Source organism: Malus domestica, chromosome 09, assembly GCF_042453785.1.
Source record: "Malus domestica chromosome 09, GDT2T_hap1".
Lineage (NCBI taxonomy): Eukaryota > Viridiplantae > Streptophyta > Magnoliopsida > Rosales > Rosaceae > Malus > Malus domestica.
The window spans coordinates 33288395-33311177 of record NC_091669.1 but is presented as its reverse complement, the minus strand read 5'-3'; the positions used below and the strand labels follow the sequence as shown (position 1 = coordinate 33311177).

The 22783-nt window shown below is 35.3% G+C and overlaps 2 protein-coding genes and 1 long non-coding RNA gene across 3 annotated transcripts; 1 reads left to right on the top strand and 2 right to left on the bottom strand.

Moving 5' to 3' along the window:
• Positions 1–4867: 4867 nt before the first annotated feature.
• Positions 4868–5594, top strand: LOC139187914 (U-box domain-containing protein 12-like). The gene is made up of 2 exons (XM_070804536.1): positions 4868–5225; positions 5521–5594. Exons 1-2 carry the CDS (start codon positions 4868–4870, stop codon positions 5592–5594), a joined length of 432 nt encoding a protein of 143 aa, XP_070660637.1.
• A 5813-nt stretch (positions 5595–11407) lies between these two features.
• On the bottom strand, positions 11408–14918 carry LOC139188018 (uncharacterized). The gene is made up of 2 exons (XR_011571095.1): positions 14592–14918; positions 11408–11681 (listed from the first exon to the last, which is right to left on the bottom strand). It is a non-coding gene; the product is annotated as an uncharacterized lncRNA (long non-coding RNA).
• An 893-nt stretch (positions 14919–15811) lies between these two features.
• On the bottom strand, positions 15812–16958 carry LOC103444228 (15.7 kDa heat shock protein, peroxisomal-like). The gene is made up of 2 exons (XM_008383151.4): positions 16624–16958; positions 15812–16225 (listed from the first exon to the last, which is right to left on the bottom strand). Exons 1-2 carry the CDS (start codon positions 16877–16879, stop codon positions 15930–15932), a joined length of 552 nt encoding a protein of 183 aa, XP_008381373.3. The 5' UTR covers positions 16880–16958; the 3' UTR covers positions 15812–15929.
• Positions 16959–22783: the final 5825 nt, after the last annotated feature.

Here is a 22783-nt window from a genome sequence, read left to right as displayed (position 1 = left end):
TTATTATATAGTTTTTGGTTGTGTGATAATTGGTGGGTCTAAATTTGGTAGCATATTATGTCATGATTTGGACTTACCTTTCTCAAGAAGAAATTGGATACGGGGAATTAGGGATTGTATTAAGATAGGTCAAAATGTTTTTTATAGTAAAAAAGATTGAAAAAATGATTTCTACCCAATTTTTTTTTAGGAAAACTAATGAAAAGAATTTGAAAATTTTGAGTTTTAACGATAAAGACAAAATAAAGGGTAAAATGAATAGTATCAGGATTGACTTTTTAGTGTAAAAATATGATTTTTCATTAAAATGAACAGTACCGGAAGCTTTTCGTTATAGTTCCCTTTTTTTTTCTCCATTTGCGTAATCGGTATGTTTTTGTGTATTACTTTTTTTTTTACTTTATTCGATTTAGCTGTCAAATATAAGTATGGGATATGAAGAAAAATGATGTGTTTAAACTAGTTTCTTAAAAAAATCACTTAGCTAAAAAAGAAATTGTATAAGAAATAATTTATTATAAACGCCTTGAGCTTCTCAAATTGATTGGATTTTTTCTTAATTTGTAATCGTTTTTGTTTGTAAAAAGATTATGCATTTACTTCCTTAATAATGCTTGTTTAATGGAAATATATAGAGGTTGTGTTATTCACACACCTTTTGTATTTATGGAAATATGTAGAGGTTGTGTTATTCACACACCTTTTGTATTTATTACACGTCTATCTTAATTTTTTAGTGTTAAATTGGATGAATTAAAAAAAATCAAAACAGAAAAATTAATAAACAGTATGTGAGAAAGTAAAAATAAGCAAGTAGAAATACTATCTATAGAAAATGGGATTTTTGGGAAGTTGAGCTAATCAAACCTGCAATGATGAGAAACTTTTTAAAAATTTTAATTATGATACTCTAATCACTTGGTCAATATATAAAAATAATAAAATTATCCCATGATAAAATTAAACAAATAAAACCCCATAAGAGGCCAACAGACCAAGACAGGTGTCACATGCCTATTAGTATTACCAAAGATGAAAAGGTCTGTAGTCGTTTGAGGACAACCAGTTCATACTTTTATATATAAATATAGATATATATAGAAAAGTGTTATTGACATTTTAAAAATTTTATTTTATATTTTTATAATTGTATTTTTATTTCCAAATATAAAAAGTTTAGAATGTAAAATGAGATTTTTGAAATGCCAATAACAAGTCCATATATATATATATATATATATATATATTCTTTTGTTCTCTATAAAGAATTCAATACAAATTGACGTAATTTAATTGTAACGGTCTAAATAGGAAGAGAGAAAATGAGAAAGAAATAAACAGAGAAGAAAATTTTACTCCCACTTATACAATCCTCTCTTATATGATGAATGGAAGTTATCTTTTAAACAAAGAAAATAGTTCCAATAGTAGATTATCATCATAGTTAGGATAGCATTTCTTGCTCTTATATTTATAGAAAAGCAAACTTTATGGTTAACACGATTACTAGTGTTGATTTTCAATATTGAGCTCCACGTTTGGAATAGAGCCTTACCTATGATGGCTCTAAAAAAGCCTATAGGAAATGGGATTTTTGGGGAGTTGAGCTAATCAAAACTTCAATGATGAGAAACTTTATAATTATGTTAAATTACATTTTCATACCTTAGGTTGAGCCTATTTCAATTTCTTACAACATCTTTAAAACATTTTACTTTCATACCTTAAGTACTATTTTATTTCAAAATAATACATCCATTATATTTTCTATCCATGGATCCGTTAAGTGCTGACGTGGTTGCCACATATAAGCTACATGGCTGCCACGTGGCAATTTTTTTTTAATTTTTCTTTAAAAAACCTGAATTTTCAAAAAAAAAATAAAAAAAACCCATCCCTGACCCACCCCCTTCTCCCATCATTACCCACCCCAAAATTCCACCCGAGCCACCCCTCTCTTCCATCCCTCATCACCCCTCCCAAAAATCCCCCATCACCCACCCTAAAAAATCCCACTCGAGAAACTCAAAATCCTCAAGATGAATCTACCACAAAACCACCAGAGATTAGGTGTGATTCGGGGTCTCTATGCAAGGGAGGTGGGTTGCGGGGTCCCACCGGGGGGGGTGGTCGGGGACGAATTGGGTTGCATTTTTTTTTTCTTCCTCTTCCTCTTGTTGTTGTTGCAGGTGGGGAACTTGGGGGGGGGGGGAAACTAGGTTACAGTTTTTTTTTTTTTTTTTGTTCTTCCTCTTCCTCTTCTTGTTGTTGTAGGTGGGGAACTAGGGGGTGGGGACGACGAACTGGGGGTTGTGGGGTTGCAGTTTGTTTTTTTTTTTTTCTCTTCTTCTTCTTGCAAGTGGGGAAATGGGTTTGGGTTTTTATTTTTTATTCTTTCCTCCCTCTTCCTCTTCTTCTTCTTCTTCTTCTTGCAAGTGGGGAACTGGGGGGCAGGGGGGGTTGCAGTTTTTTTTTTATTTTTTATTTTTTCCTCTTCTTCTTCTTGCAGGTGGGGAAATGGGTTTGGGTTTTTTTTCCTCCCTCACCTTTATTTCTTCTTCTTCTTCTTGCAGGTGGGGAATTGAGGGGGGGGACGAAATGGTTTGCAGTTTTTTTTTCTCTTCTTCTTCTTCTTGCAGGTGGGGAACTGGATTTGGGGGTTTTTTTTTTCCTCCCTCTTCCTCCTGTAGGTTTTTGGGTTCTTCAGGGATGTGGGTTGATGGGGGAAGGGATAATGGGTTTTTTTTTTTTTTGAGAAAATTCAAGTTTTAGAAAGAAAAAAAAAGTTACTTTTTTTGCCACGTGGCACACATTTGGCAGCCACGTGGCATATATGTGGCAGCCATGTCAACACTTAACGGATCCATGGATGGAAAATGTAACGAATGTATTATTTTGAAATAAAATAGTACTTAAGGTATGAAAGTGAAATGTTTTGAAGATGTTGTAAGGAATTAAAATATGCCCCCAACCTGAGGTATGAAAATGTAATTTAGCCTTATAATTATGATACTCTAAGCACTTGGTCAATATATTAAAATAACAAAAATATCCCAAGATAAACTTAAACAAATAAAACCCCATAAGAGGCCAACCAACCAAGACAGGTGTCACAGGCCAATTAGTATTACCAAGGATGAAAAGGTTTGTAGTCGTATGAGGATGGAAATGGATCCTCTTCAAATTCCTTCTACCAAGTTCACTCATCCAAACCATTAAAATTTGATCCAACAGCTAAATTTATTATAACTTTTAGAGAGGTTCCCTATTTGTAGCTGTTGAACTAAATTTATCATACTTATATATGTATATATATATTTTTTTCTTTTGGCGAATGATTTATACTATGTCTTACCCTAGTGCTTAGAAGAAATTTTCTCCCCTACTCCTTTCTATTTGCTTCTCTCACATGTTTTGCCTTTAGTTCTCTATAAAGAAGTTAACACAAATTGACATAGTTTAATTGTAACAGTTCGAATATGAGGAGAGGAAATGAGAGAAAAATTAGCAGAGAAGAGAATCTTAGGAGGGTGTAGTCAAATTAGAATTTGATAGAATTTTACTAGACTTCAAAATCCGGATGTAATCAATTAGATTTAAGAAAGAAAAAAAAGATTTTAAAGGACTTTGAAATCATAATGTAGTCAAATTAGGATTTAAAAGGATTTTGAAAATACATCAAAATCCAGGAGTAGTCAATTACAATTGTAAAGAATACAATTAAATTCAAGTGTAGTGAAAATATCAAAGATTTGTTAGGATTTCAATAAAGGAATGATTTAGATGGATTTGAAGGTGGGTGGCATATATACCAAAGAGCATCAAGAATCCAACCCTCCCCCCCCCCCAATCATTATTCCTTATCCCTCCTTTCCTTACTATCGCCTTCAACCTCACAGTTCAAACTATAAACAAACAAAGTCCAAGGTGATGGATTGCAAGTAGGCCAAGGTGATTGCAGAGAAGATGTAGAGCAAGAATTTCGTGGCAGCCCTTTGGATCCATTCACACTCAAATCATCAAAATTGACCAAGCCAATATCATAACTGATATTCCAATTCCAAAACCCACTTTGTTTGTACCATACTTAGGGCCTCAGTATTTAGACCTCGTATAAATACTCGGGGAACTCAAATGTAATTATTTAATGAATGAAAGGGCAAATATGTAATAAGTGAGGAGCCATTATTCTACAAAAGGGCATCCTCACCCTCACAAACCTCAAGCCTCACTATCACATTACAAGGCTCTCATCCTCACATACAGGAAGCCCTCACCCTCACAATCCTCTCACAAACAGAGAAATACAATATCAGTGTGGACGTAGCCCAAACATTGGGGTGAACCACGATACATCTTGTGTTCTTTACTTTCTTGCAGATTCACGGTCGAATTTACGTTGTTCCAAGACCCCTTCGGTTTTGTGCATCAACATTTGGTGCCATCTGTGGGAATCGATACGAAAAGTTATGTCGGTTCTCCTTTATTTTTTCACCTCCACTGTGAATCTGCAGAAACCCAGGAACCAAAGTCACTGCAAAACCCATATCTCAAAAATGAAGAAATGAAGACTCTTTCTCTGGCTCTTCCAATCTCTGTCTTTCTCTCTCTAGACTCTCTCTTTCTCTCTCCTCAAATCCCTGTCTTTTTCAACCTCTCTTTTGTTCGCTTCTGTCTCTCCCCTCGTTCTATATACAATAATAACACTCCAGAAGAACCTCTCCCAGAGAATTGAAACCACACATCCACCTCTGGTACCACAAACCCAGCACAGCCACCAAAAACCCAGTAACTCCAGTTGCATTTCCTCATCTGGGTATCTCTTGTTTGTACCATCGAAAGCATTTTGCTGGAGGATCTTCAACCGATGGTCAAGATCTGCGTCGAAGACCTCCAATCGTCGTCGCATGCCATGAAGCAATCTGCTGCGGCCAAGCTTAGGCTTTTAGCGAAGAACCGAGCTGACAATCGCGTCTTGATTGGCGAGTCCGGAGCCATCCCTGCTCTAATTTCTCTGTTGCGGTGCAGCAATCCGTGGACGCAGGAGCACGCCATCACAATGCTGTTTAACCTCTCACTGCACGAATCGAACAAGGCAATAATCACCAATGACGAAGCTATAAAGTCGTTAGTGTACGTCCTCAAGACCGGGACGGAGACCTCGAAGCACAGAAGCAGCACCACATTGGTAAACATAGAAAGAGATTGTTTGAGAAAGATTCATGGTTAGATTTGGTATTCACCATTTCTACTTGACTATCTCTTTCTCTCTCTAGATCTACTTTATAAACAAAGCCACATTCTTTCAGTAAGTTCTGGTTTTGGAGAAAAAAATGAAAGACAGCAAGTTTCTTTCTTTTTCCATTTTCTTGGTTCTTTTTCTCGTCAATGGCGTCAATGGTGAAGACCCTTATAGATTTTTCACTTGGAAAGTCACATATGGTGACAAGGGATCTTAATCAATGGGCAATTTCCAAGGCCTCAGATCGATGTTGTGACAAACGATAACTTGGTCATCAGCGTCTTCAACTACCTACCTGAACCCTTCCTCATTTCTTGGTGGAGATTTTGCGGTGGAAGCACGTTCAGAGTAGCGTGAGTTCTTTGGGTTTACTGGAAAGAGAGAGAAACGAAAGAATTATGCTTTCTTTAGTTGAAAGCTGAAGCAATTCGATAATTGCGTTTGGTGCTTTCTTTACTTTGTCGACCACCCACAGAAAAGCTATGGATAGTAGGCACACAAATCTACAAAAACAAGGAATAAAAGGAGCATATCATGCCTGCTGACCAAACCCCATGCTGTAAACCTGCAATGGGAAGAAAAGAGAAAAGAAAAAGCAAAAGGATGTTTGGAAATGGAGTGGGAAACGAAAGTAGAAAGCAAAAGAAGATAAAAAGAAGCAAACATAATTGCGGTGGTGATGGCATGTAGAAAAGGGAATTATGGGCATGACCCATTGAGCAGAGGGTCAGATTTATTTTTGAATGATATGATTTATTTTTCTTATCTTTCGAAGACATCTGTATAACCCCATCAGAGCGTAATAATAATTATAAAAAAAAAGGCAAGCCCAAAATAATGGGCTAGAATGTTATTGTAGACATCGAAATTTTGGTAAATAAATGTTGACCGATAAATCAAAGTTTCAACGCTCATATATTACATAAATTTTACACGTAGCGTGTGACTCGACGAAAATTTGAAATGAGTCAGAAAAGTCATCAAACAGGACACATGTCAACACCTGGCAGAAACGACTTATTTCATCTGGAATATTATATTCAAAATTAGGCCTTGGAAAATTCTATAAATAGAAGCCAATTTCATGCATTTGAGAGGACCAATTCATATTACACCTTGAAGCTCTGAAGCTCTGAAACTCCGAAGCTCTCAAGCATCCAGGTTCCCGAAGAATCAAGAAAGCCTTCTTCGTTCTTCGTTCATCGTTCTTCCAAGATCAAGCCCCGACAGCCCTTGGATCAACAATCTTCCACCAATTCAAGATCAAGCCCCAAAGGCCCTTGAAGAACTTCCACCAATTCGAGATCAAGCCCCAACGGCCTTTGAAGAAAGTGTTCATCGTTTATCATCCGTTCATCCCAAAGAATCAAGAAAGCCTTCTTCGTTCTTCCAAGATCAAGCCCCGACGACCCTTGGATCAACAATCATCCACCTTCAAGATTAAGCCTCGACGACCCCTTTGAAGAACTTCCACCTTCAAGATCAAGCCCCGACGACCCTTTTGAAGAACTTCCACCAATTCAAGATCAAGCCCCAAAGGCCCTTGAAGAACTTCCACTAATTCAAGATCAAGCCCCGACGGCCCTTGAAGAAAGTGTTCATCGTTCATCATCCGTTCATCCCGAAGAATCAAGAAAGCCTTTTTCGTTCTTCGTTCATCGTTCTTCCAAGATCAAGCCCCGACGACCCCTTTGAAGAACTTCCACCTTCAAGATCAAGCCCTAAAGGCCCTTGAAGAACTTCCACCAATTCAAGATCAAACCCCAAAAGCCCTTGAAGATCCGTTCATCACTGTTCTTCAAGATCAAACCTCAAAAGCCTCTTGAAGATCCGTTCATCACCGTTATTCATGATCAAGCCTCAACGACCCTTGAAGAAACGCTCATCCTCAAGATCAAGCCCCAATGGCTCCTTGAAGATCCGCTCAAATCCACCTTCAAGATCAAGCCCACGGCCCTTGAAGAACGTTCATCCTTAGATCAAGCCCAACGGCCCTTTGGATCAATCGCACATCCACAAATCAACACCTTATGGAGATCGAATCAGATGATCAAATTTGAGAGAGATTGTAACCCAAAATCATCAAATACAAACATTATTTTGTGCACGTTGTTCTTGTCTCTTTCGTTTCAGGAAAATTTCGTGTTCACAGTTATGTGGAGGGCAAAGACCCATATGCCCAAAAGAGCCAGGCCCTATGGCTTCAAATTTATTCGGCACCCAGCCACTATTATCACCAACCAGGTGATCAAAAGTACGTCCGGTACTCCAAATTTATTCGGCACACTGCCCCTATTATCACCAACCAAGTGATCAAAAGTATGCCCAGTACTTCAAAATTATTCAGCACCCTACCGCTATTATCACCAATCAGGTGATCAAAAGTACGCCCAGTACTTCAAAATTATTCGGCAGCCTGCCGCTATTATCACCAACCAGGTGATCAAAAGTACGTCCAGTACTCCAAAATTATACATGAGCATCACTCATGTCAATCATGCATAAACATTTATGAGCATCACTCATGTCAATCATACATAAACATTCATGACCATCATTCATGTCAACATTCATGAGCATCACTCATGTTAACATTCATGAGCGTCACTCATGTTAACATCCATGAGCATCACTCAATCAACATAAACATTCATGAGCATCACTCATGTCAATCTAGCTTCGAAAGCTTCATTTACAGAGCTCTAGCTTCGAAAGCTTCATTTACAGAGCTCCAGCTTCAAAAGCTTCATTTACAAAAGCTCCAGCTGCGAAAGCTTCATTTACAGAGCTCTAGCTTCAAAGCTTCACTTGCAAAGATTCACCTACAAAGCTTCAATGCAGGGTATACAAATACCGCCTCCGAACAACCGCCACTTCGGCCCATACATGGATTCAATTTGAAGTCTCCAGCCAGCAGACCCTATTGACTTAAGACTTGGGGGACTACATTATGTACCATTTATTGGGCCTCAACTGGGCCTCATGAAAAATACTTAGGAGACTTAGCCCATTATTTATGTACTGAGGAGCGAGTCCTTATTCTATAAAAGGGACTCACTTACTTTCATTATAGAGCACCCATTATTCATGTACTGAGGAGCGACCCCTTATTTTATAAAAGGGACTCTCTCACCTTCATTAGAGAGCATCGCCGCCAGTTGAGCAACCACATCGCCGCAAGCATCACTCCTAATTCATCACTTATGTATTGAGGAACAAGCCCTTATTCTATAAAAGGGACTCCCTCACCCTCATTAGAGAGCGTCGCCGCCTGTTGAGCAACCGCCTCGTTGCGAGCATCACTCATAACCCATCACTTATGTATTGAGGAGCGAGCCCTTATTTTATAAAAGAGGCTCCCTCACTTTCATTAGAGAGCACCCATCACTTATGTATTGAGGAGCGATCTATAAAAGGAACTCCCTCATCTTCAACGCCACAAGCCGAGCCAACCAAGGCAACATAAGCCACAAACCGAGCAGCCTCGCAACATGTGCTACTTCTAGTTGAGCATCATTTCATATTGAGCACCGCCTCATATCGAGTATCAGTTCAAGACGACATCTAGTTACTTCGGCCCACACATGGACTGAATTTCAAGTCTCCAGCCAAAATACTCTGTTGACTGAAGACTTGGGGGACTACTGTTTGTACCATACTTAGGGTCTCAGTATTTAGACCTCGTAAAAATACTCGGGGGACTCAAATGTAATTATGTAATGAATGAAGGGGCAAATATGTAATAAGTGATGAGCCCTTATTCTATAAAAGGACCTCCTCACCCTCACAAACCTCAAGCCTCACTCTCACATTACAAGGCTCTCATCCTCACATACAGGAAAAACTCACCCTTACAATCCTCTCACAAACAGAGAAATACAATATCAGTGTGGACGTAGCCCAAACATTGGGGTGAACCACGATACATTTTGTGTTTTTTACTTTCTTGCAGATTCACGGTCGGATTTACGTTGTTCCAAGACCCCTCCGGTATTGTGCATCAACACACTTCATAGAAACCAATTAAAACCTCCATTTTTTCGAATGCCCATATTCCAACTTGCCCAACATTTCTAAGAAATTCAATACTCACTTAAAATTTCATAGAAAATAACTTAACAAATAGCTTCACCCAACATTTCTAAGAAATTCAATACTCACTTAAAATTTCATAGAAAATAGCTTCACCTTTTCGTGTCAAAGCTGGGGCTTTATGTATCAAATTTTCTTCGGTACTATTGGCTTTTGGTGCTTCAACCATTGGAAGTCACTCTCCTTGGAAGCCATTGAAAGGCACACGAGAGGAAAATGGGCAGAGGAAGAATGAAATTTCTTGAATTTTTGTTAATTGAAGGGATGGAATCACTCTTTTTTATTTAATTCTTTTGACATCAAAAATTATTTTCTTTCTTGTACTCAAAATTATTTTCTTTTTGAAAATCCTAGGAAATCCATGGAAGACAGTCCATACAAATCCATAGAAATCTATATGGAAATCTATATAAATCTGCCAAAATCCATGTAGAATTGTAAAATTTATTAAAATCCTTTGAAATTTGTCACTTAAAAAAAATCTATTAAAATCCTATGAAATCCAAATTGACTACACCTCCCTTACTCCCACTTATACAACCCTCTCTTATATGATGAATGAAGGTTATCTTTTAAAAAAAAGAAAATAGTTCCAATAGAAAACAGTAGATTATCATGATAGTTAGGGTAGCATTTCTTGATCTCATGTTTATAGAGAAGCAAACTTTGTGGCTAACACGATTACTAGTGCTGATTTTCAATATTGAGCTCCACATTTGGAATAGAGCGATACCTATGGTGGCTAAAAAAAGCCTACTTATTTGACTATATGAGAATTGAGTGTAACTGTGGTCACTCTATTTAATATATGTCATTTTTTTTCATTAAAAAAAATTATCAAACCAAATGCATTTCAATAGAAATTAGCTGGTTGGAAAGCCAACACTCTTTCTAGAGCTGGTAGACTTACCTTCATTAAATCAAGTCTAGGTGGAATGCTGAATCACACTATGACCTGCTTCAAAATGCCCCAAAACTAACACAAGCTCTTAACAGAGAGAGTAGGAAGTTCCTTTGGAACAAAAAGTCGAATTTTTCCCTTGTGGCTAAGAAGGATACTTGCCTTCCAAGTCTTTAGGGGCCTCGGGATCAGAAAAGCTGAGAATTTTAATCTTGATTTATAGCTAAACTTGCCTGGAAAATAATTACTTACAAAGAAAATTGGTTGGTCAAAATAGTGAAGGTAAAATACTCAATGAATGAAACTTTTTGGAGTGCTAAATATAAACAAAGTCATTCTGCTGCTTGGTTTAGTTTTGAAGCCTATAATTCAAAAGGGGATGAGATGGACAGTAGGCAATGGTCGAAACATTTTGTTTTGGTCTCATAATTGAGTTTTTCTTACCGTCTATCCAATTTATTCAAGATCAAGTAAGAGACTCTTTGAATTTGAATCTTAAAAGTTTGTGATGTAATATTGGATTAAAACTTGGACTATAAGGAGTTAATACTTCAATTAGTCCCTAGCGATGTTGGAAATAAAATTCTGGCAATTCTTTTACCGTTAAATGATATGGAGGATGATTTTATTTGGAACCTCTCCAAATAGAACTTTCTCTGTTAAATCAGCCACTTGGATTCAAAACTTTGCTAAATAAAGTTTGGAAACTCAATATTCCACATAAAGTTAAATATTTTAGTTGGTTGTAAGAGAGAGACTTTCCACAAATGTTAAGACTTGGTAAGCACAATTCTAATGGGCAAACTATTTCTGCTTTGTGTAGAAATGCTGATGAAGACCAATTACATCGCTTTGTTTATTGCACTCATGCTCAGGAAGTTTGGAAATTATGCAGCAATATCTCTCCGCCTTCTTCTATTGGTAACATCAATGTTTGGTTAAATAATGTTTCCTACATTGATAAAGATGAGCTTTCTGATCTTTGAAAGATTCTTATTTTTGCTGGCAAATGTGGAAAGATAGAAACAGTTTTGTGTTTGGACAGGTTAAACCCCATCCTTCCCATCTGTAATGGGGGCAGCCATTGTTGCTAAAGACTTTCACAATGCAAACTTGAAGGAGAAAGCTACAAAACCACAAATCACTAGAGAACCTATTAAGTGGAAGGCTCCTGCTGAGGGTTTTTTCAAGCTCAACTTTGATGGATCGGTGGATGGGAACTCTGCTGCTCCGAGCTTCATCATCAGAAATCATAGGGGAATCCTTCTGCTGCCGGATCTCACCACCATGGCTAGGACACTATCACCACCACAGAAGCAATAGCTCTTCAAGGCGCTTTGAACTTTGCCAGGATCCGTGGTCTTAAGAATATCATTGTAGAGGGTGACTTGAAGATTGTCGTTGAGGCCGTCCCGAGAAAATGTGTTGTCCCCTAAAGAAATGGATCTATCGTTGAAAACATCAAATGGTTAGCTGGTGTTTTCAACTCGGTGGAATGAAATCACATCTTAAGGGAAGCTAATTGTACTGCAGATGTCATTACTTCTATTGGCCATCATTGCAAGAATTTTTATATTTGGAATGGTTGTATTCCTCAACAAGCTAAAAATGTTTTATTGTATGATTCTATAAGTTTCGAGTGTTACCGAGGTTTTGTTGTGCAAAAGCGTCAAATATGAAACCAATAAGCTACAACGGCAAAATATAATAAGACAAATAATCCAAATGACACAAGGATTTATACTGGTTCGGCGTAAGCCTACGTCCAGTTCCGAGACGGTGAGGAAATTCCACTAATATCAAAAGGAGATTACAAATAGAGTTCAACACTCAAACCCAAATCCCACATACACCCAATAACTCTCACTCATACAAAGAACAAATAGAGAAGAAGAAACACATACCAAATCCTTCTCTCTCATAAGCCACAAAATGTAGCACAATATCTTTGAATGAATGATTGCACAAATGGAGAATAGTAAAACAGCAGCACTCAATTTTCTTCTCTATCGGCTGTTCTTCTCTATCGACTGCTCTTTGTTTTTCTGTTATCTGCTGCCGCTGCGTTTCTGCTCCCTTCACTGACCAAAAGACATGAATTGCCTTATATAAGGCTGGTGCCCTTTAATCAAACCCTAGCTGCCATGTGGCTTTCAAATGGGTAACAAAAGGCCAAACCTATTTGGGCTTGAGACAAAAAACTAAAGGCCCAAGAAGTATTGAGCCACAAAATCCAACAATCTCCACCTTGGAGAAATTCCCGAAAGCAACACAGAGTCGACTCAACAATCATCATAAGCACCCAAAATACGAACTAGAGACAACGGAAGCTAAATCAAATTCCACAAGCTCTCGATACTCATAATGATCTCCACCTCGACTTAAATTGTACCAAAGCCAACAAAAGTAGACCATTTCTCTACCGTCTTCTCCAAATTTGCAAACCATAAGTGCCTTGATCAAAACAAAAGGTGATTCAAACGAAGAATTGAAATTCTTCAATATCACCAACAAAAGATTAAGCACATCATACCAAAGTTGGACACACAACGAACTCCACTTGCTCACAAACACCATGGTTTTAAATTGCACCAATAGACTCATTCACATAGCATGACACATTCTCCAAGTCAAAACTGATTACAAATTTGGCAACAAGGTCTCACATACCACATACAAAAATATGCCCTTCACTCAAGTTTACCATCATCACATGAGCACCAACAGGACAACCAAAATTTCAAATTCAAATAATCAGCAGGAGATCTAAAACCATACCTCAACTGGAGTCTTCAAGAAAACTAATTACAGATGATGGAGACCAACAGACCAAATAGCAGTGGCAAACAAATCCAACCAAATGTCCATAGACCAAACAAAGTTAGAAAGCATTTAACTTGCCTTCTACAAGAGGGTTCCACACAAATGTTCCACATTGCACGTGGTGTATCCAAAATAGTGTGGTGTCTCACTATCCAAACTTTGCATAACTCAACAAATTGGCCTTCACTGAATTCAACTTTACCAAAAAAAGCAAAACCATACCAATATCCAAAACAATAAAAACACCGATGAAGAGCAACTAACATAACACAAACATACATAGAGGCTACTAAGAAACTTTCTCAAATCATAACAAAGAATCCTTACAAACTCTTAAATCTCCATATGTAGTGGAGAGATTTAAGAGTACCCACAACACCAGATTCCCTTTTTTTTTTCTTCAAATCTGGTATAGCCAACTGTCATCATAGAACAAAGTCGAAGTCGTCATCGACGACATTCGCACTCGCACCAGCATTATCTTTCAGTTTTGGGCAATCAACTTTCCAATGCCCTTCCTTGCGACAATAGTTGCATGTGTTGTTTCTGGTCTTAGACTTCGATCTCAAATTTCCTTTATTACTACCTGAACCATATTCCCTATCTCTGCCTCTTGCTATCAAAGCCTCAGAATGAGAATCATTCAAATTTCCAAATACTTTGTTCTTTAACTCTCTTGAATTCAAAGCGGCTTTTACATTCTCCATACAAATAGAATCTCTCCCATATAACAAAGTTTTAACAAAATTCGCATACGAAGGAGGTAAAGAACACAACAAAATCAAAGATTGATCCTCATCATCAATTTTATTATCCATACTTTTCAAATCCATAATAACCTTATTAAACTCATCAAGATGGTTTTGAATAGGTGTACCTTCAGTCATACGGAGAGTGTACAAACGTTGCTTCAAATACAAACGATTGGTGAAGGATTTGGTCATATATATACTCTCCAACTTAAGCCACAAACCAGCTGCAGTAGTTTCATTATCCACCTCACGAAGAACTTCATCAGATAGTGATAACATAATTGCACTATGTGCTCGATTCAAAGCGTTTTCTTTTTCTTCAGCAGACCAATCTTGTGGCAAGGCTTCCACACCCTGGAACGCCTTAAGCAACCCTTGTTGAACTAGCACAGCTCGCATTTTAACCCACCACAAGCTAAAATCATTCCTCCCATTGAATTTTTCAATATCATATTTCACCGACATATTCGAAGGTTTCATAGACATACTAGTACAAAGCCCCAAGTCGAAACCCAGAGCTCTGATACCACTTGTTGTGCGGAAACGTTAAATATGAAACCAATAAGCTACAACGGCAAAATATGATAAAACAAATAATCCAAATAACACAAGGATTTATACTAGTTCGGCGTAAGCCTACGTCCAGTTCCGAGACGGCGAGGAAATTCCACTAATATCAAAAGGAGATTACAAATAGAGTTCAACACTCAAACCCAAATCCCACATACACCTAATAACTCTCACTCATACAAAGAACAAATAGAGAATAAGAAACACATACCAAATCCTTCTCTCCCATAAGCCACAAAATGTAGCACAATATCTTTGAATGAATGATTGCACAAATGGAGAACAGTAAAACAGCAGCACTCAATTTTCTTCTCTATCGGTTGTTCTTCTCTATCGACTGCTCTCTGTTTTTCTGCTATCTGCTGCCGCTGCGTTTCTGCTCCCCTCACTGACCAAAAGACATGAATTGCCTTATATAAGGTTGGTGCCCTTTAATCAAACCCTAGCTGCCATGTGGCTTTCAAATGGGTAACAAAAGGCCAAACCTATTTGGGCTTGAGACAAAAAACTAAAGGCCCAAGAAGTATTGAGCCACAAAATCCAACATGTTTCTCTTTAAATTATGCTATTTTTTTCCTAAAAAATATATATGCTATTGACAATTAGGAATTTAATTGAAGTCACAAAAATAAATTCGGATATGGAACTAATTTTCTTTATAAACCTACTGATTTCTATTTTATTGTTTTAGAAAATACCAAGTCAACTTATCTTTGACTTTAGTAGCCAAAATTATCCTGATTCTTCGGTGATTTAGTTCAACTTAGAGTATGTTTACTTAAAATAAATGTCATAAAACTTTAATAGGAGAATTAGGAAAGCGATTCAGATCCATTAATATTCCTCTTCCCCCCCCCCCCCAGTTGATTTAATTTGATTTTTAAATATTTGAGTTTTTATTTATTTATTTTTTATTTTTATAAAAGATACGATATTATTGAGAATTAAAAAACAATAACAAAAGGATAACAGAATAAAAGACAACCCTCTAGATCTCATATGTCTTAGAAAATGCGTGATAAAGTTAAATAAACATACTTATATTCTAATCAACATAGAGAACTAAAAATCAAAATCAACAAGTTTAACTATTTGTCGAAGGTAACGAAATATTTTGAACATCATATGAGTGAGTCGATCAACATTTTCTACATTTGACGAGAAGTCGATAAAGAGCTCTTTTATTGATCTTAGTTGGAGAGAGAACTTGTATTGGTCAATTTCCAAGTATTTCTAACATAACTTCTGTAAGTTACGATTCTTCAACTGCAACAGCCGAGGGAGATGGGATAGGCTATTGCTATAGCCCGCTGCAAGGTTTTGAAGGGAATTTGCTTCACTTGGTTGCCTTGTGTTTGAACTTGGTTGAAACGAGCTCTTGTATTCCCTCGTCCAATATCGCTTGTATAAAAAACTAAAAATGGGCAAAAATTAATTTCTAACGACGGCATATATTATACTCCTTGTTACATGTTGTAGCACAATGCATTACACATTCAGAGCATTATTTTTGAACCATATATATGACATAACATACATATGCATATGCTTAGAGCTTGCTAGTGATATTGATGTTTCGCACTCTGGATGGTTTGGGGGTCGAATCTTTTGGGACAACAATAGTGAGAACACCATTCTCAACCTGAGCTTTTATCTGATCCACCTTCACATTTTCCGGCAACTCGATTTCCCGAGAAAAGTCTCCTTTTCCCGTCCCCCTCTCCGCGACGTGCCAAACAGTGTCTTTTGCTGCATGAGCCTCCTCTCTTTCTTTCCCGCCTTCCCCTTTTATCTGCAAAATGTTCCCTTCTTCTATCTGCACTTTTATGTCCTCTTTTCTAAAACCTATTTTGCCACAAAATCTCTGTCACAAACTGTGAATTGTTGGATCCACTTCCCCTAGTGAAAATAAATTTTAGTTGAATTAAAGCTTCAAAGAACAAAACTTCTACCGAGGCAAATTCCAAAAACCAATGCTCCAATAATCTCAACCCGTGACATTTGAACAACAAAGTGATGGCATGTATTTCAACGTTTCTAAGTGATATCGCGTTATTGATATAAGATGTTATGGTGACATATTAGGTGTAATTAATTTTCACTAAAAACCTAATGGGAGCAAAGAATCCATATGATACACATAAATTTTAATTCCAAATAACAATATTTAGAAGCAGAGATGAATAAAATGAGATTAACTTATAAAACTCATTTAAGGAAAATACGGAGAAAAATAATTAAACCTGGAACATTGATCTTGAATATGTGGGCATTAGGGGATTCAAGCCAGTCCATGAGGGCCGTTGATCCTGACCATTCACGGAAAACCGGAGGGCTCCAGAGTAGGCGCCTGAACGGGTACCCAAATATGCTATCAGCTGCCATTGTTTTTGTTTCTTTTCTCCGGTCTTCCTTTTTTGTGTTTGCTGTGAACAATTTTGAAGCAACTAAAAGCTCGACGTTGATGATATTGATGGGGTTAGTACTGGTATTGGACATCCACGGAACCCAGAAGCTTCTACTCAAAACCTAGTTCTTATCCATTTCAGTTTCCATGATACTTCTACAACATTCCAGTGCGTCTATAGCAGCCGTTGGATCAATTTGATTACCAAGGTCTCTGTCGTTTTTGGGTATTGGGCTATTGAATTGGGTCTTGGAGTAATAAAGCATGTCATACTATGCAAATTGCATGTATTAAGGCACATAAAATTAACACATTTGTTGACACTAGTTCTAATAAAAGTAAAAGTAAAGGAAAACTAATGAAAAGGGCTTGAAAACTTTGAGTTTTAATGATAAGGACAAAATAAATGGTAAAGTGAATAGTATCAGGATTGACTTTTTAGTGTAAAAATGTGGTTTTTCGTTAAAGTGAACAGTACCGGGTGCTTTTCGTTAAAGTTCCCATTATGTGATACAATACATATGTATTGTAGATTGTTGTGTATTTAAATAACGAGCCATGTTGTCTTGGTTACATGGTGACCTAAGATTCATGGTCACGAGAGGTATTTTTAGAAGGGGCGTTTTGATATAAGTGCCTGAGTTTTCAACTCTATAGACTAAACATTTGTTGGTTTTAGAGATTTAATTAAACATTTTTCCTACAAATTTGGAGTCTCATCTATCATAAATATCCTTTATTTGTACCAAAATTACAGATCTTACCACTACTGCCTAAATTCTTCACGTTAGGAAAAAAATGCAGAGATATTGAATTTGAAACAAATTCCTACAATCTAGGTCGTTTGATTCCCTCTAAAGATAATTATACAAAAAGAAAATTATTATATACAATTTATTAAGGAATAAAATACCCTGCCGTTTGATTTTTTTTTTCCTTTCAATGAAGAAATAAAATACCATTTAAGATATTTGTAGGAATCCATATATAAATTTTTGTAGTAATTCATATAAGAAAATAACATCGAGAATGATACAAACGTACCAATAAAAAAATATATGTATGAAAACAAACCTACTAAAACCGGAAATAAACGTACTAGTAAACAACGTTGAAGAACAAAAGTAAATGTACCAATCAACGATATGTATAATATTAATCGTACCCATATGATACTAAATGGTGCAATCCATAATGTATACAAAAACAATCGTAACAAAATCGTGAAAAAAAATCTATCAATCAACGAGAACAAAACTAAACGTACCGGAAGCTAAAACTAAACGTACTGAAAGTTAAAATAAAACGTACCAAAAGCTAAAACTAAACGTACCAATCAACGATATGTACACTCAAAAATTAAAAATAAACGTACCAATCAATACAAAACGAATATATGATAACCAACAATAAACGTACCATTATCACTAATCAACAATATGTACAAATTCAAATGTATACAAAATAATTATCTAACAAAAAGTATACTAAATAATAAACAAACAAAAAAATCTAGAGTTAATTAGATTTAAACGCTCAAAAATTGAATTTCTTTTATTAAACATCCATGCCTTTTAAAATTTTGATCAAGACGCTTTGGTATATTATATTAGGCCACATCAGTATTTCTTATTTTTAAAATTTTTAAGTTAAAATTTTACATATTGATTTCTAAATTTGTCCTTTTAATTAGTTAAGAGAATTTTTTTTTCATCCGGCCATTTTTTTATTCATGTATTTTAGGAGTTGTGGACTCTTTTTTAGGAGATAATTTTGGTTTTTTCGCTCAACATATTTATCCAATTATCTCTTTTAATTTTTGTTTTCATTCAAAACATTTTTTTATCCTAAAATTGAAAAAAATAATTGAAATGATGAACGCTTAGATTTTTTTGTTTGTTTATTATTTAGTATACTTTTTGTTAGATAATTATTTTGTATACATTTGAATTTGTACATATTGTTGATTAGTGATAATGGTACGTTTATTGTTGGTTATCATATATTCGTTTTGTATTGATTGGTACGTTTATTTTTAATTTTTGAGTGTACATATCGTTGATTGGTACGTTTAGTTTTAGCTTTTGGTACGTTTTATTTTAACTTTCAGTACGTTTAGTTTTAGCTTCCGGTACATTTAGTTTTGTTCTCGTTGATTGATAGATTTTTTTTCACGATTTTGTTACGATTGTTTTTTTATACATTATGGATTGCACCATTTAGTATCATATGGGTACGATTAATATTATACATATCGTTGATTGGTACATTTACTTTTGTTCTTCAACGTTGTTTACTAGTACGTTTATTTCCGGTTTTAGTAGGTTTGTTTTCATACATATATTTTTTTATTGGTACGTTTGTATCATTCTCGATGTTATTTTCTTATATGAATTACTACAAAAATTTATATATGGATTCCTACAAATATCTTAAATGGTATTTTATTTCTTCATTGAAAGGAAAAAAAAAAAATCAAACGGCAGGGTATTTTATTCCTTAATAAATTGTATATAATAATTTTCTTTTTGTATAATTATCTTTAGAGGGAATCAAACGACCTAGATTGTAGGAATTTGTTTCAAATTCAATATCTCTGCATTTTTTTCCTAACGTGAAGAATTTAGGCAGTAGTGGTAAGATCTGTAATTTTGGTACAAATAAAGGATATTTATGATAGATGAGACTCCAAATTTGTAGGAAAAATGTTTAATTAAATCTCTAAAACCAACAAATGTTTAGTCTATAGAGTTGAAAACTCAGGCACTTATATCAAAACGCCCCAAAAATCTAAGCGTCCATCATTTCAATTATTTTTTTCAATTTTAGGATAAAAAAATGTTTTGAATGAAAACAAAAATTAAAAGAGATAATTGGATAAATATGTTGAGCGAAAAAACCAAAATTATCTCCTAAAAAAGAGTCCACAACTCCTAAAATACATGAATAAAAAAATGGCCGGATGAAAAAAAAATTCTCTTAACTAATTAAAAGGACAAATTTAGAAATCAATATGTAAAATTTTAACTTAAAAATTTTAAAAATAAGAAATACTGATGTGGCCTAATATAATATACCAAAGCGTCTTGATCAAAATTTTAAAAGGCATGGATGTTTAATAAAAGAAATTCAATTTTTGAGCGTTTAAATCTAATTAACTCTTTTTAGAAAGATTAGATCATAAACATTTCCAACTTTCATTTTATAATTTCGGAATTGGATTAGTGCGGAACACAATTTTTAGATCTAAAACTTTAGGAAGTAATCTCAGAAATTTCTGAACATAATTATGAAATTCATATATTTTACAAGTATTTGAATATTCTCGAACATTTTCGTAAATTAAATCTATTGTTCTTTCTTAATTTTTGGTATGTGCTTATGTATATATCCATTTACTTTTGAGGTATATTATTATGCCTATCTTTTTAATGTATACGTGTCTGATTTAAAAACAATGAATAAAATGTACCCAAAACTAGCAATCAAATACAAAAGCTGATTACAAAATAACTTTAAAAAATGGAATATTAATATTGGAATAATTTGAAATTTTTTTTATCCAACTAAGTTTGGAACACATCGGAAAATTTAAGATTGATCAAAATATCTAAATGCATTCGAATTTCCAATCCAACTTTGAGACTGGAAATTTTTTCGGGTTCAGAAATTTTGGTGTCAAAATCAAAAACACAGTTCCAACTTACACCTCTAATGGTAACTCACCTTTGCATTTGATATCAAAGGTCGAGATTAAAATACTAAAAGCACATTCATTTATTCTCTACTCTTGATATCAAAACTAAGGGTGAGTAATCATTTTTTTATATAGAAATATATACAAGCAATATTCTATTTTAAACTAATATAAAGTACGGAAAGGAGGTTCTGACTTGGGTGCATAGGGCAGCACATCATCTAAATGTTAGTCATTTGTTTTCATAATGTTTGTAAATGAAAATATATTAACCTTCCTCTCTTTTGGGCTTTGTTCCATGTTACAGTTTTGTGTTGGTCTGTTGGCATGTTTATGAAAGATGAATAACACATCTAACCCCAGGCCAATGCCAGGAGGACAAAAAGGAGTAGCTCAAAGAAATGAGAACAAAAACGCACAAACCTACCTGAAACTAGTCGTTTGAGTCAAAACACACTTTTTTCATGAAAAATGAAAACACGAGAACCTTGATGCATCACACACTTTTTGTGGTTACACTGCGAGGGAATGAAAAACATCTATATAAGCTATGTAGTTTTTGGTATTTACTGTGAGATTGAGAATATCCATACTTCCCAAGTTTTTGCCTTGTTTCTTCTTCTTTTTTTCCTTCTCAATGTTTGCATCTCTCTCAATTGCGACAAATGCGATTACCAAGCCATGAATCAAGAAGACTTTTCCAAACATAAAAGAAGGGTGACAATTAAAGGTGTTACCACCACAGGAAAACTTTTGATCTCAAGGGTTATCGCACAGATGTGTTGCTCACATAAAAGAATATGATGGCAATCTTTTTTTTTTTTTATTACGAGTTGTTATAACTTGTACTATACAAAACAAGATAAGTAGTAGCACAATTTATGCTTTGCTTCTCTTGTTTTATGTAGGATAAGTTATAACATCTCATAAGAAAAAAATTGGCCTTCGTATAGTGTTTTGTGGGCGTCCTTCCATGAACTTTTGAGATCAAAAGTCTTATCAGGATAGCACCTATAGGTGGCTAGTGGCTACTTGTACGCGTTTCAGTCGGATACGTTTGGTTAAGTCTTTATTGTTCTTTGCTTCACAATCGCATTTTTCACAGTTGATAGACATCTTAAACATTACAAAAAAAAAAAAATTCAAATCAAATTTAGCAAAAGACAACTGAAAATTTAAAAAAAAAAAAAAACATGAACTTTTTTATAGATCTGAAATGCAGAAAATGCGAGAATAGGTAGATAGCAATAAGATACCAACTTTACTAGATTGATATAATGCATTTTGGTCTTGAAGAATGCAAAAGGGAAAACTAACAATACAACTACCGTTCTCCTATCAAGGGGGCAATTTTATTTCTCCTTGCTGCCTTTTGCGAAAACCAATCTTACAGCAAATCAAAACTAGAGTCTTTTGTTTTGTATGGTGAATATCTGATCTACCTTCAAGTGAAAGCAGATTGGTAATACCATCAAGTTAACTGTGAAGCGGATTTTGTCCTGTAGGAACACGTCGGTGCGAAACTACGTGGACGAGGTTAGGTTCAAATTTTGGATTTGCTTCCTGAACAATTTCAACCGTTGTTAATGCATTAAAATTTTCTTGATGGGGCTTCTAAGTTAAAGGCTTTCATAATCTGGACCTTGGTGTACACAACTCTCCCTTAATTGTTGATCTTAGCAGGGGTTTCTGCACAACTTTCATAATTTGGACATTGGTTAGGTTCAAATGCATATTGGATGCAACATTTATTACATCCAACATTGTTCTTTCTGCGTATAATGTTTCAATTCAAGCATAACGTGAAATCCTATTCACACTCTTTGACTTGTTAAAAAGGACGATGAGTAGCTTTCATAAGCATTGATGCATTGTTAATGTCTTATTAAAAACATTTTTATTCTAATAAGCACAAGGCAAGTTTATAGGTCCTGAGTTAGAATTCTCATCAGCACACATATATGTGAGTTTACTTAATGATTTGAATGTGATTGCACGTATTTAGTACTTACCTTTAAGTACTGTACTTTGATGAAGGAGTAAGGGGTGAAATTTTTCTTCCTTTTTCTTGTTAACTTTTTCGGTAACATGGAAGAAAAAGAGAAGAGAAACACTAGAAACACTAAGAAACAACTAGTCTAGCTCTAGCGACACGCTGACACCAGAAGGTATATGCCATCATTGAAAAGAATTTGAACAACTAGATTTCTTGTTAACTTTGACTTGATAGCAAAGTTGTTTAAATTATAGCAATACTTCATCACTAAGAAACTATACAAAAATGAATTATAAGGGGACA

Bases quoted from the DNA above. Each gene is read 5' to 3' on its own strand.
- LOC139187914 (XM_070804536.1), top strand. From the start codon at position 4,868: ATGGTCAAGATCTGCGTCGAAGACCTCCAATCGTCGTCGCATGCCATG. The intron at 5,226-5,520 runs GTTAGATTTGGT...CTTGGTCATCAG, and splicing joins TTGTTTGAGAAAGATTCATG to CGTCTTCAACTACCTACCTG.
- LOC103444228 (XM_008383151.4), bottom strand. From the start codon at position 16,879: ATGTCCAATACCAGTACTAACCCCATCAATATCATCAACGTCGAGCTT. The intron at 16,226-16,623 runs GTTTAATTATTT...GTGGCAAAATAG, and splicing joins ATTCAAGATCAATGTTCCAG to GTTTTAGAAAAGAGGACATA.